Here is a 13,158-nt window from a genome sequence, read left to right on the forward strand (position 1 = left end):
AGGAATCAAAGGTATTAATGATGGGTGTCAGAAACAGCCTTGATCAATCCTTGCTGTATACACTAGATCCGATATCCCTTCCACAGACTCCACTCAGTATAATGGCCACATGCAAGGTAAAATGACTACAATAGTGAAGTACTGTAAAACTCAACTTTATTATAAAAAGAGAATTGCACTCACATATGTAGGAAAAGGTAAGGCTTCCATATAACAATCAACAGCGGTCAGGAGTTGGACTTGAATTGCTATATTAGTAATTCGTGATACTTATAGTCTGCCTATTTTTTGGGGTTATTCCTTATGTTTTAGGACCCCATGAGATTATCTGGTTGTGGATGAATAATACCAATAATTTACCATCTTTTTACATTTTCTTTTGTATTTTATGGTTGACATACTACAATGTATATGGGTGCGACTTTGTAGTATTTTTTATTTATGTCTATTTTTGGTATATTTCATGTAATTTAGCTATGTCCTTTATGATTTTAGAGTCATGTGCACTTATGTTGACATTGAATTATATGTATGGCTGAGGGCGCCCTGCAGACTCTATATCAGCATAGGGGAGATCCTTAATATATTGCCTTAAACATGGTAATTGGCATTAGCTAGCTCCATTTTTATTTGAGCATCCGTGGGCCCATTGCTTATCAAGCCGGGCACTTCCGGCGCTGCTAAAAGTTCTCTGCAGTGTCATGGCCTTTGTTTATTTACAGAGGACATACGTAATTTCAGATGTGTCTGGTTACTTCCGCTTCCGGAAGCGTTGGTTCTCTTCCGGCCGGCTCACCGCTATGCTGATTGGTTGCGGTGCGCTCCAGCGGAGGTATATAGATGGAGGATGGCGACGTCTGGTCACGCCCCCAGTTGAAGTCGGAAATGACGAAACGCGTCGGGGCGTGACCAGACGACGCATCCGACACCACGTGGTACGGTAGAGGACCCACCCGGAAGTATCGGGGTTGGCGTGGAGTCAACCCGGGAGGCTATTCGTGTGAGGATTCCTGCCTGACCGCTGTTGATTGTTATATGGAAGCCTTACCTTTTCCTACATATGTGAGTGCAATTCTCTTTTTATAATAAAGTTGAGTTTTACAGTACTTCACTATTGTAGTCATTTTACCTTGCATGTGGCCATTATACTGAGTGGAGTCTGTGGAAGGGATATCGGATCTAGTGTATACAGCAAGGATTGATCAAGGCTGTTTCTGACACCCATCATTAATACCTTTGATTCCTGCTTTTTGTGCTCTTGTGTGAGAACACCTGAGCCACTATATCTGGTGAGTTGCCACTTCTACTGTGTGACACTTGGTGGTGGTTGAAAAAGGTGATCCATTAACAACATCACTCTATCCTGGACGGTCTATGGACTTTAAAGGACTTTTTATCCTATATTGAAGTGTTTTAAAACACCCCTTATTTTATGGTTGTATTTTATGCAATTTGTGAGTTACATCATAAGTGACTTTTTGCGCTACTATTATTCTTCATTTATGGCTGCATCCAACTTGTTCCCAAAGAGGGAAGAACCCTCAAAGGGAATTCGGCACCACGCCTGTTTGGAAGCAGCATCAGCAACCCAAGGCCTAAGCCAAAGGGCGCGTTTGGCTGTAACCGAAGCCAGCATAACTCGAGCCAAAAGGCGAATGGTGTCTAGAGACGCCTCCCCCAGAAAACCCGCAGCCATCTTCAGCTCCTGGATTGGGGAGCTCTGGAGCACTTCCTCCAAAACTCCTCCAAGGGTACCCTCGAGGGCATTAATCCAGACTTCCATGGCCTTTGAAATCGTAGCCAAAGCCAAAGCTGGCTTACAGGCCATGCCGGCCGAAAGATATGCTCGTTTAAGATCAGTGTCGATCCTCCTATCCAACGGATCCCTAAAAGAGGCTGTATCCTCCATTGGAAGGGTGACATGCTTGACCAAACGCATCACCGCTGCATCCACACTTGGGGAAGATTCCAGATACTTCACCTTATCTTGTTTAAATGGATACAGCTTTGCCATTTTTGTGGTCAGAGAATTTTTCCTTTCCACTTTGCTCCACTCTTCTGTAATTATATCTCCCAGTTCCCCTAGAAATGGGAAGTCCAAGCGCTCTTTGCATAGCTGCTTGAAGTATTTTCGCTGTTTTGGGGAGGAGACAGCTGGGTCCTCCCATTCAAGAGCTTCTCTCACCGCCTTCACAAGAGAGGAGACCTGGCCGAACTCATATCCTGAACCGTAGTCATCTGAATCAGATTCGGACTCTGACGGAAGGATAGAAGGATGGCTGGGTTGAGAGGACTCAAAAGGATCCTGAACCAGAAAAGCTCTTTCCGGAGAGCGGGATGGTCCTGCAGAAGTACTTGGCTTTTGTAACCCAGCTAAAGAGTCTTTGAGGACTCTGCGCACAACCTCCTCAATATGATGGTCCGACTTCTCCCTTTCACCTGTGGCTTGGGTATAACAGGGTTTACACAGAGAGGAGCCATCAGTTACTATGGTACCACAACCCCAGCATTTCTTGCCATGCGGGTGCTCTGAACGGCCATGATGTGTTGAACCAGAAGATTTGCCATCACGTCCCCTATTGTGGGGGGAACTGCGTCTGGACCTAGACGAGGAGTGCCGGTGATGCGACTTAGAATGTCTGTCTTCGCTGCGTGCGCTAGGCTGGTGTTCAGACCTGGAAGAGCTGGGGACAGACACATGCAGCGATATGTAAGGGAAAGACACAAAAAAACCTCCCCCCCCCCCCCTTCAATGCCCAGCACATACCTGGTATGAGCGGGCTGGCCACTAGGGGGTGGAGAAGCGTCCATATCGAAGCAACCGAGGGAGCGAAGAAACTCTTCACCACTATGCAAAAGGTAAATACATAGAGCTAAGCCTAAGCATGAATCAAAGAAACTGCCAAAAAGCCTATTAAGAGTACAAATCTTACTTTACAAAACGACAGTCAGAGTCTGGGGGAGGCTGTATGTGTATGCCGACCTTCCCACCAGCTCTGACATACTGAGGGATTTAAATATGCCGCCTCGCGGCCGCCGAACGCTACCGCGCATGCGCGAGTGACGTCACGCGTCACTCCCGCGCATGCGCACCGAATCTAGTGCCCGGCGGCTACTGCGCATGCGCAGAAGCGCCGCGCAACCCGGAAGCGGCAGCCGCGATCGCGGCCGCGGCAGGACCGGGAGCCACCGGACTATACAGAGAAGAAAAACACGGCAGACAACAGCAGCAGTAAGTAAAAACGGCCTGACATATACTTAAACAATACCACAGACTAGCACACAAAAGGCACAACCAAAAGAAATAAACAAATAAAAAAGGTCCCATCACAGGGCTTACCACCCTGCCCAAGCAGAGAAGGGTCCCAGAGGCACACCACCGGACTGTGTCTTCAGGCAAAGATAGGCCACCCGCGGCAGCAGGGCTCTCTCGGCCAGACCACAGCGATCCTGCTGAGGGTCTCTTCCATTGCCCCCTCCATACCCTGCTAATAGCCAGGGCTTATCGGAGTCTCCACGACCCAATCTGCTTCAAGGTATAGGACTTGAAAATAGTAGGAACATAACACCGTATGTATGAGGAGGACGAAAAAAGAACACTGATGCTGAAAGGGAGCAAAGATTTATGGGAGTGGGGTCCTATGAGGTAGGAGAGGAGGCGGGGCCTACCCAAACGTATGCTGCCATGGAGTCTGTCAGGAAATTTATGTTTCTAGGGTGTGGTCAGTACATATTCTGTGTACAAAACAGCTCCAGGTAGTCATATTGCATTTTCAGAAAATTACAACAGCTGCTGATTGAAAAGGAAAGGTAATTTTTAATAACCTTCAATTACAATATGATGTGTGTCGCAATTGTATACGCTATATTGTTTTTTCTTTATTTGCTAATTTTTTTCCCCACGAAAGTGGAGTTACCCTTTATCTATCTTTTGCCTGTGGTTTCAGTTGCTACTTACATTTCATCTTCATGTTCTTTCATCTTCCAGTCCATGACAAAGCCAATGAAAGGACAGGTGAATAGGCATAAGAGCTGAAGGACCCCAAAAACAGATGAATATAAACCCACTGAAAAACAAGAGGAACAAGTAAAAGCTTCTTATTATTTCAGATGTATAACATATGAATTGTACCTGCATCAATGTAATCTTTTTTATATTTTGTTTCTGGAACCATTGCTGAAATTCTTCTTTACTACACAGCCTGGATAGCAGGGTGACAGTCAATGTCTTCTAGAGATGATGCAAGTTTGGTTTGCTTTGAAACAATCTTTCCTGATCCTCAAGCCAAAAGTATTCCCACTGGACCAACATCCTACATTGTTATATCTTATAAAGACTAATAGCCATTATATTTGGCAAAATACAGTGGGATTGATTTGACTAAAATTGGAGAGTGCAAAATTTGGTGCAGCCGTGCATGGTAGCCAATCAACATTTAACTTCAGCTTGTTCAATTTGGCTTTGATAAAACAGCATGGAAGAGAATTGGTTTCTTTTGCATACTGTAGCTGCAACAAAATTTGCACTTTCCAGTTTTAGTAAATCAACCCCAGTATGTAATCTGGAATCTTGGTACAGTGTATATATATATATATATATATATATATATATATATATATATATACAGAATTACTTTTTATACATAATGCTTCACTGCATTTTGTTGGGTTTGGTGCACTCTAACGTTTAACATCCAGAGCCGGTGCGAGGATTTTTACAAGGATTTTTGCCGCCCTAGGCTAAATAAAAATTTCCGCCCCCCCATATACCTTAAATTTCTTAAAAGAGAAGAGGGTATCTGGAGTCACGTGTCTGTGTTGAGCCTGATAAAACATAGAATACAAAAAAGGACAAAGATCTCACTGTATGATTGCTTAGGACTAAAGGGTTACAGTGGATCTAGTAATAATGGACTTTAATGGGTATGGTCTAGCTTATTAGGGAGCACACATGGAATGTAAAATATTCAACATTTTATTATAATTTTGGATAAAAAACATATCCCAAACTGTCATAAAATACATTGCAACTTGTACACATCAAAAAAGGAAAAGAGAGGACATTTTATATGGTTCATATGGTTTGAGGCGTTTTGCAGATAGATGAATATATGAATATATAGAAATACGGGGCAACTTAGGAAACAGTGACCATAGGTCAATTCGTTTCAGTATTAATCATAGTAATAGGAAACATAAGGGTAATATAAGAACACTGAATTTCAAAAGAGACAATTTCCCAAAACTGCGCTCTCTGCTAGAAAATATCAAATGGGATAGAACCCTGGGAACAAAGACCACGGAGGAAAAATGGGAGTGCTTCAAGAGCATACTTAACAAAGGGATTGGCCAGTGCATTCCAAAGGGAAATAAATTTAAAAGAGCGAAACTAAACCCTGGGTGGCTAAACTCCAACATAAAAATGCATATTAGTTCTAAAGAAAAGGCCTTCAAAAATACAAGACTAAGGGGTCATTGGCAGCATTCAAGCATTACAAAGAGTGTAATAAAAAATGTAAAGATGAAATCAAGGCAGCTAAAATAGAACACGAGAGACATATAGCGCAAGAGAGAACCCCAAAAAATTATTTAAGTATATAAACAAGTAAGAAAGCGAGGCCAGAACACATTGGCCCCATAAAAGATGACAAAGGAGATTTGACCACAGAGGACAGAGAAAAGGCGGACGTGTTAAATAATTTCTTCTCTTCAGTCTTCACAAAAGAATTGGGGGGCTACACTAACCCAGCTTGTAAGGCCAAACTAAATAACACACCTCAGGAAGTACCACCATGGCTAACAGAAGATAGACTTAGAACTAAACTAAAGAAACTTAACATAAATAAATTTACCGGGACCGGATGGCTTGCACCCGAGCGTTCTTAAAGAGCTCAAGCCAGGTGATTGCCAGACCATTATTCTTGATCTTTAAGGATAGTTTACAGACGGGTATGGTGCCAGCTGATTGGAAAAAACCAACGTGGTACCAATATTTAAAAAAGGGCAGAGATATATCCCGGGTAACTATAGGCCGATCAGCCTAACATCAGTAGTCTGCAAGATTTTGGAGGGGATGTTAAGGGACCACATACAAGACTTTAGTAATGAAAATGGTATTAGTAGTAATCAGCATGGATTCGTGAAAAATTGTTCTTGCCAAACCAATCTATTAACCATGAAGTGAGCTGCCACCTAGATAAAGGTAAAAAGAGCAAATTACTCTTCCGCTTGAGGGGTGGCCTTGCGGCTGGTATCCTGAAAATGCGATTCAGGTCAAATTGTAGTAAATTCAGTCTGTGCTGCCACTCTCAACGGGTCGTGGTAACCCAAAGCAGATACTGGAAAAGAGAAATGGACAGAGGGCGCACCAGCCTAGCGCATTATCTTTAAAACAATTTATTGTAATAGACATGTACACACATTATACTCACAAAACGATTATGAAACACGAGCAATAAGCAATGAGGGACCACCAGGGGTCTCCACTGGGCACCCTCAGCTGCCGCAGGCCGTGGAAGGTGTAGACCTCCAAAAAAATGCTTACTCGTTTCGGGGTGTTCCCCCTTCATCAGAGCTGTGATCCCTCATTGCTTATTGCTCGTGTTTCATAATCGTTTGGTGAGTATAATGTGTATACATGTCTATTACAATAAATTGTTTTAAAGATAATGCTCTAGGCTGGTGCACCCTCTGTCCATTTCTCTTTTCCACTAGATAAAGGTAAGCCTGTGGATGTGGGGTATCTGGACTTTGCAAAGGCCTTTGACACAGTTCCCCACAAACGCTTACTGTACAAACTAAGGAAGGTAGTTATGGACCATAAGGTGAGTACCTGGATAGAGAACTGGCTCCAGGGGAGAGTGCAAAGTGTGGTGATTAATGGGGAGTACTCGGATTGGGCGGGTGTAGAAAGTGGGGTTCCCCAGGGTTCTGTCCTGGGACCAATCCTGTTTAATTTATTCATAAATGATCTAGAGGAGGGGATATCTAGTACAATCTCAGTATTTGTGGATGATAATAAACTAAGCATGCCAATATCTTCTATGCAGGATGTGGAAACCTTACAAGAAACCTAAACAAAATAACGGGGTGGGCAACTACATGGCAGATGAGGTTTAATGTTGAAAAATGCAAAGTAATGCACTTGGGTGCCAGAAACCAGAAAGCAAGCTACTCACTAGGGGGGGAACCTCTGGGTGAGTCTAGGATGGAAAAGGACCTGGTGGTACTGGTGGACAACAGGCTTGGCAGTGGCATGCAATGCCAAGCCGCTGCAAGAAAAGCCAACAGAATACTGGGATGCATAAAAAAGGGGATTCACTCCAGAAATAAAGAGATTATTCTCCCACTCTACAAGACTCTGGTCCGGCCACATCTGGAGTATGCTGTCCAGTTCTGGGCACCGGTCCTCAGAAAGAATGTGCTGGAACTGGAGAGAGTCCAGAGAAGGGCAACAAAAATAATTAGAGAAATGGAGGACATCAGCTATGAGGAAAGATTACAAGCACTGGACTTTTTCTCTCTCTCGAAGAGATGATTGAGGGGGGATATGATATCAATGTACAAATACTGTACTGGTGACCCTAGCATAAGGAACAAACTATTCAGAGAAAGGGAATACAATAAGACACATGGCCACTCACTAAAACTAGAGGAAAGGCGTTTAACCACAAAATACGTTGGGGGTTCTTCACTGTAAGAGCAGTAAGGATGTTGAATTCTCTTCCACAAGCAGTCGTATCAGCAGGAGCATCGATAGTTTTGTTTAAAAAAAAGTAATTATTAGATGGGCACCTTAAAGACCACAACATAGAGGGGTATACAATGTACGGTTAACAGCAAATACACACACATATCATAGGTTGAACTGGATGGACGGATGTATTTTTTCAACCTCACTAACTATGTAACTATGTAAGATGAGAAGTAGCTTCCTCAGGATACATTATGATTGATTTGTGTCTTTTGTAGTTTTTAAAAAAAAAAGACTTACATACAAAGAATAGAAAAAACAGAAATAAGAACGTATCACATAATAAATTGAAAACACATATATGTATATATTTCATGAAATATTGGTTACACAGGAACTACGGTGCTCACCCATTAGGATAGGCAATCTACCTTGACATCTGTAGCTCCAGTTAGCCCATACAGCCTGATCAAAGAGACCTCCAAAATTACCCTCAGGTGGGTCAAAGGAACCATGAGGGTATTGCGAATCGGACCAAGCCTTGGAAAGCCAGGGGGTCTTTGCAGGTTAGGTATACACCCAAACAAAGATGGAGATATCAAACGTCTTTAATGCTTATGGATGGCAGATGACGGCCACCACTATATCTGAAACAGGATAGGATATATGGTAGGTATAGGAAAAATTTGCTGCAAGCAGGACATATCATCATCATGAAATTAGCCACACCAGGAGGAAGTAGGCGGAGTCTTCAAGCACAGACATGTCTGGCTGATGCTCCACTCCTAGGGGACAGAAAACCACATACAGCAGCGGCTGCCCGCCGAATATTCGCTCAGTTTTTACAGGATTAGTACAGGAAACTGTGCTGTACATAAAGGTATGGTTTTCAGCGGGTCTCGGACTAAATTTAAGTCTAAAAGTGGCAAGGAAGTGCTGTTCAGAGCCTCAATTAAAATAGCGTCAGCTCCCTCTCCCTCAGCCGCCTCAGAATCACCTCACAGCGCTGACACAGCAGTGAAACTATTCCCTCCTCTCCTCACATATCAAACTGAAACAGTCCGCAGTACCTCAGTTTCACAGGATGAAAAGGACATTGAGTGAGTCTCTCCTAATATATTATCACATATTGAACGTATGTTTCAAAAGGCACTTAAACAGACTTCTGACCATATTACTAATAGCCTGAATAAAGAAATAAGGGAGCTGGGCACACGCATAGGTAATCTTGAAACAAGGATAGAGGATATTGAGAATTTTACACAGGACCAAAATACAGAAATTGAGAATCTTAAAGAGGAAAACTTAGTACTTCAGTCTCGTCTAAAAGATTTTGAAAACCGGGCAAGACGCTCCAATTTGCGCATAAGAGGCATTCCGGAATCCATAACTGACTTACAAGCGACAATGTTAACCTTGTTTCAGGAATTACAGCCTGCTATTCCAGTCGAACGCCTGGAAATGGACAGAGTGCATCGCGCCTTATCTCCTAAAAAATCAAAGGGTCCACCCAGAGACATCATCATTAAATTCCATTATTACCGTACAAAGGAACAGCTCTTATCAGCTGCTAGAGAAAAAGGATCCTTACATTATCGTCATGAATACCAAATCTTCGCAGATCTGTCTCCTATCACCATAAATAAAAGAAGAGCTCTTAAACCATTACTAGAAATATTACAGCAAAAACATATCCCCTACCAGTGGGGCTTTCCTTTTTTTGGTGCGTTTTACTTTTCAAGGTACTAAATACAAATGTCATTCATCTGAAGATTTTCAAAACACCCTTCAAGACCTTCACCTAACTGAACACCAGAACTTGCAAGGCTCAGAAAATGCTCGACGCAGATCTGCCTCTGGCTCACCACGCACTTTCTCAAAATCCTCTGGGAAACAAAATCGTTGTGATTCACATAAACATGGTCGCTTCATTTCTCCTTCTCCATCTGCTGAAGATTCCATGGACTGATGGACCAGATAATTCTTTTATCTCCTCTGTCTTATGCCTATGTGTTCCATGTTGGTCATCCAATTTCTTTTTCCTAGAAAAGACTTCAGTTTTTTTTTTTTATCTTGCCAGTATAATATTTCATGGATCTAATCCCTTTTTGCCACATACTTCTAATTTGTTTTTTGAGCTAAATGCTCAAGCTCATACATGTTATAGCAAACTACACTGTGGCACAGAATTCCATTTAGTTCTACCTATTGTAGATTAATCCCTGTTGCTTGGTTCAAATCAATCTTCCTTTTTTTTTTTTTTTGAATATGGTTATTATTCAATTTCACTGTGCTACATCCTTTCCTATCTATAATATGTGTTCGAAGACATGGATAACTTCCTTTAGAGCTCTATAAAGTACTTTATAGTTGATACTTATTCCTATGAAATGAATTCTTAGATTTGCAGTATCTTGCACAGCTACTACTGGCAGGGGTACTGTGATTTCTGCTCATTATTATAGCATAAGTCGCTTATACTACTGTATATTTTTTAGTGATTATTAACTTGTGGTTTTCTGTATCTTCCTAGGTTGTTCCGTGCGTCCTCAATTTGTTACCCTCGTGGCCTCTCCCTTTCAGAGACTATTGACGGTAGCTATTTAGCCTTTGTTGGGGGATTTCCATCTCCCATCAACGGCATACGTTCCTATTGGTTGTGCCTTAACTATTTGTTTTATATATTACCTTCTATGCTAAGCACACAATTGTTCCTTCTGTTTAGTTCTTCCCTTTTCTCTACACATTTCCTCCCCCTGAAACAATCGACAAATTCCACAATGGTAGGGTATGCTAGACATCGTTTATATACAAATCTTATGGCCCCCCTAAACATAATGTCCTTGAATGTTCAGGGACTAAATAACCCAAACAAACATACTAAAGCTTTTCGCAACTTTGCATCATTAAAAGCACACATTTTGTGTCTGCAAGAGACACACTTCACCTTACAATCCACTCCCAAATATTTTAGTCCTAAATATCCTAAAATTTTCACTGCCTCTGCCTCTACAAAACAACGAGGTGTGCTAGTGGCCTTTCATCGGTCTACTCCATTTACTCTTGTACATGAAATCAAGGACCCTGAGGGCAGGTATCTGATTCTCACGGGATACCTTATTGACTCCGCTATCACTATAGTGTCATATTATGCTCCCAACAAAAATCCTATTCCATTTCTTTTGCATATTTTTCAGGTTGTGGATTCTCATAGAATGGGTGCAGTTATGATTTGTGGTGATTCAAATCAAGTTATTTTCCCATTTCTGGATAAATCCCCTATATCTTATTCGAGCAGCCCTAATAAACTCTCATTCTGACAACTGCTTGCAAAGCATAATATGGTAAATTCTTGGAGAGAGGTGAATCCAAACAAGCGTAGATACACATATTATTCGCACCCTCATAAAACTTTCTCCCGCATAGACCATATATTTCTCACTATAGGTCTCATACCTGAAACGATTGCATCTATGGTCAGACCAATCACATGGTCTGACCATAATGCAGTATGCACATGACTCTTTATTAAAAATACCTCTCACTGTCTGGATATTAAAAATGCTCTCTCTGAATATCTATTACATAATTCAACGCCAGATGTGTCTCCCCTTACTTTATGGGAGGCACACAAACCAGTTATTCGTGGTATTTGTTTGAGACAGGCTGCACTCTTTAGACGTGAACGTAAAACACTTAGCCAGAAATTAGAAACAAACTTTAATACATGCTACACAGTATATCAAAATAATCCTACTTCTTCTAATAAAACCAATCTTGATAAAGCTAGGCTTGAATTTGATCAGTTTCTTACAGAATCTGCAGATAAGACACTTCGGAGATTGCGTCACAATTTTTACATTAAAGCATATAAACCAGATTCACCCATGGCCCGCATGCTCGCTTCACTCCATAAACCATTTAAGCCCATACGTCCTAAAATCTCGAGAGATACATTTTCCAGCAACCCTATAAAAATTCTTAAGAAATTTAAAACACACCTAGCTACTCTATATTCATCTGAAAACAATTTGAATTTTTCTGCGGCAAATGAATTTTTTGCTCAACTATCACTACCGACTCTTTCTCAGTCTCAGATGGAATTTATGGAAAAATCAATAACATCAGATGAAGTGTCCCAAGTTATAAAATCACTAAAATTAAATAAAAGACCAGGCCCTGATGGTTTTTGGCATTATACTACCGGGTTTTTTTCCGATTCCCTTTCGCCTATCCTAGCTAATGCTTTCAATACACTTCTTAATGGCCAATCCTTTAAACAGGAAACTTTAACAGCAATCATCTGTATGCTCCCGAAGCCTCAAACTGATGACACGATTTGGTCGAACTATCGACCCATTTCCTTATTAAATTTAGATATTAAAATTTTAGCCAAAATTATAGTTTCCAGACTAAATAACTTCATGGGACAACTCATTCATAGGGATCAAGTAGGTTTCATACCTATTCGCCAAGCTACTGACAACATCAGACGTGCAACTCTGTTATCTCATATAGCTAAAACACGCCGCATCCCCTCCTGCTTCCTATCACTAGACATTAAAAAAGCCTTTGATACCATATCATGGCCATATATGCAATATACTCTTAGTAAATGGGGTTTTGGCCCAAATTTTTTTTAAATGGATCTCTGTGCTTTATAACAAACCTAAAGCGTATATTAAATACGCAGGCTATAAATCAGACTTGTTTAACATAGAGAGAGGCACGCGTCAGGGGTGCCCTCTCTCCCCTCTCTTATTTGCCCTTCTCCTAGAACCTCTAGCACACAGTATTAGAAGTAATCCCTCAATTTCTGGTATAGAACTAGGTGGTCACCATCATAAGTTGTGTTTATTTGCAGATGACATTCTTCTTTTTCTATCATCTCCCCATATATCAGCCCCTAATCTCATTGCTACCCTTAATAAATTTGCTGCTATTTCAGGACTAAACGTAAATTTTCAAAAATCCACGGCCCTTAATATCTCATTGAGTGAATCTGAGTTAAATTTAGCGCAGAATGCGTGACCATTTTCATGGTCTTTGAAGCACATTCCATATATGGGTATAAAATTTCCTCCCAACCATTCTGATCTTTATGCAGCCAACTTTACTCCATTATTAAAAAAAGTTACTGAACTACTGACGAAATGGGCATCACTTCCATTGTCGTGGTTTGGGAAGATAAATGCAATCAAAATGGTTATTCTACCCAAATTTTTTATATTTATTTAGGGTCCTGCCAATTCATATACCTGCACATTTTCTTCGAATCTTACAACGTAAAATAATTAAATTCACCTGGGGTTCAATCAAACCTAGATTGCCCGAATCCACATTGATTCTCCCCAAAACAAGGGGTGGACTGGGTCTCCCCAATTTTGCCACATATTACAAAGCTGCGCAATTGGCACGATTAACTAAGTATCATGCCACTACTGAAATTCCCTTATGGGTTACGA

The 13,158-nt window shown here is 41.3% G+C and overlaps 1 protein-coding gene across 1 annotated transcript in view; it reads right to left on the minus strand.

Moving 5' to 3' along the window:
• The window catches only part of SLC43A1 (solute carrier family 43 member 1), a 1,050,749-nt gene that overhangs the window by 326,685 nt on the left and 710,906 nt on the right, over positions 1-13,158 (minus strand). Inside the window, exon 11 of the mRNA XM_082268121.1 lies at positions 3,959-4,067. Coding sequence (XP_082124247.1) covers positions 3,959-4,067 — 109 coding nt within the window. The remainder of the gene's footprint in view (positions 1-3,958; positions 4,068-13,158) is intronic.

Source organism: Pelophylax lessonae, assembly GCF_965119305.1.
Source record: "Pelophylax lessonae genome assembly, chromosome: 9".
Lineage (NCBI taxonomy): Eukaryota > Metazoa > Chordata > Amphibia > Anura > Ranidae > Pelophylax > Pelophylax lessonae.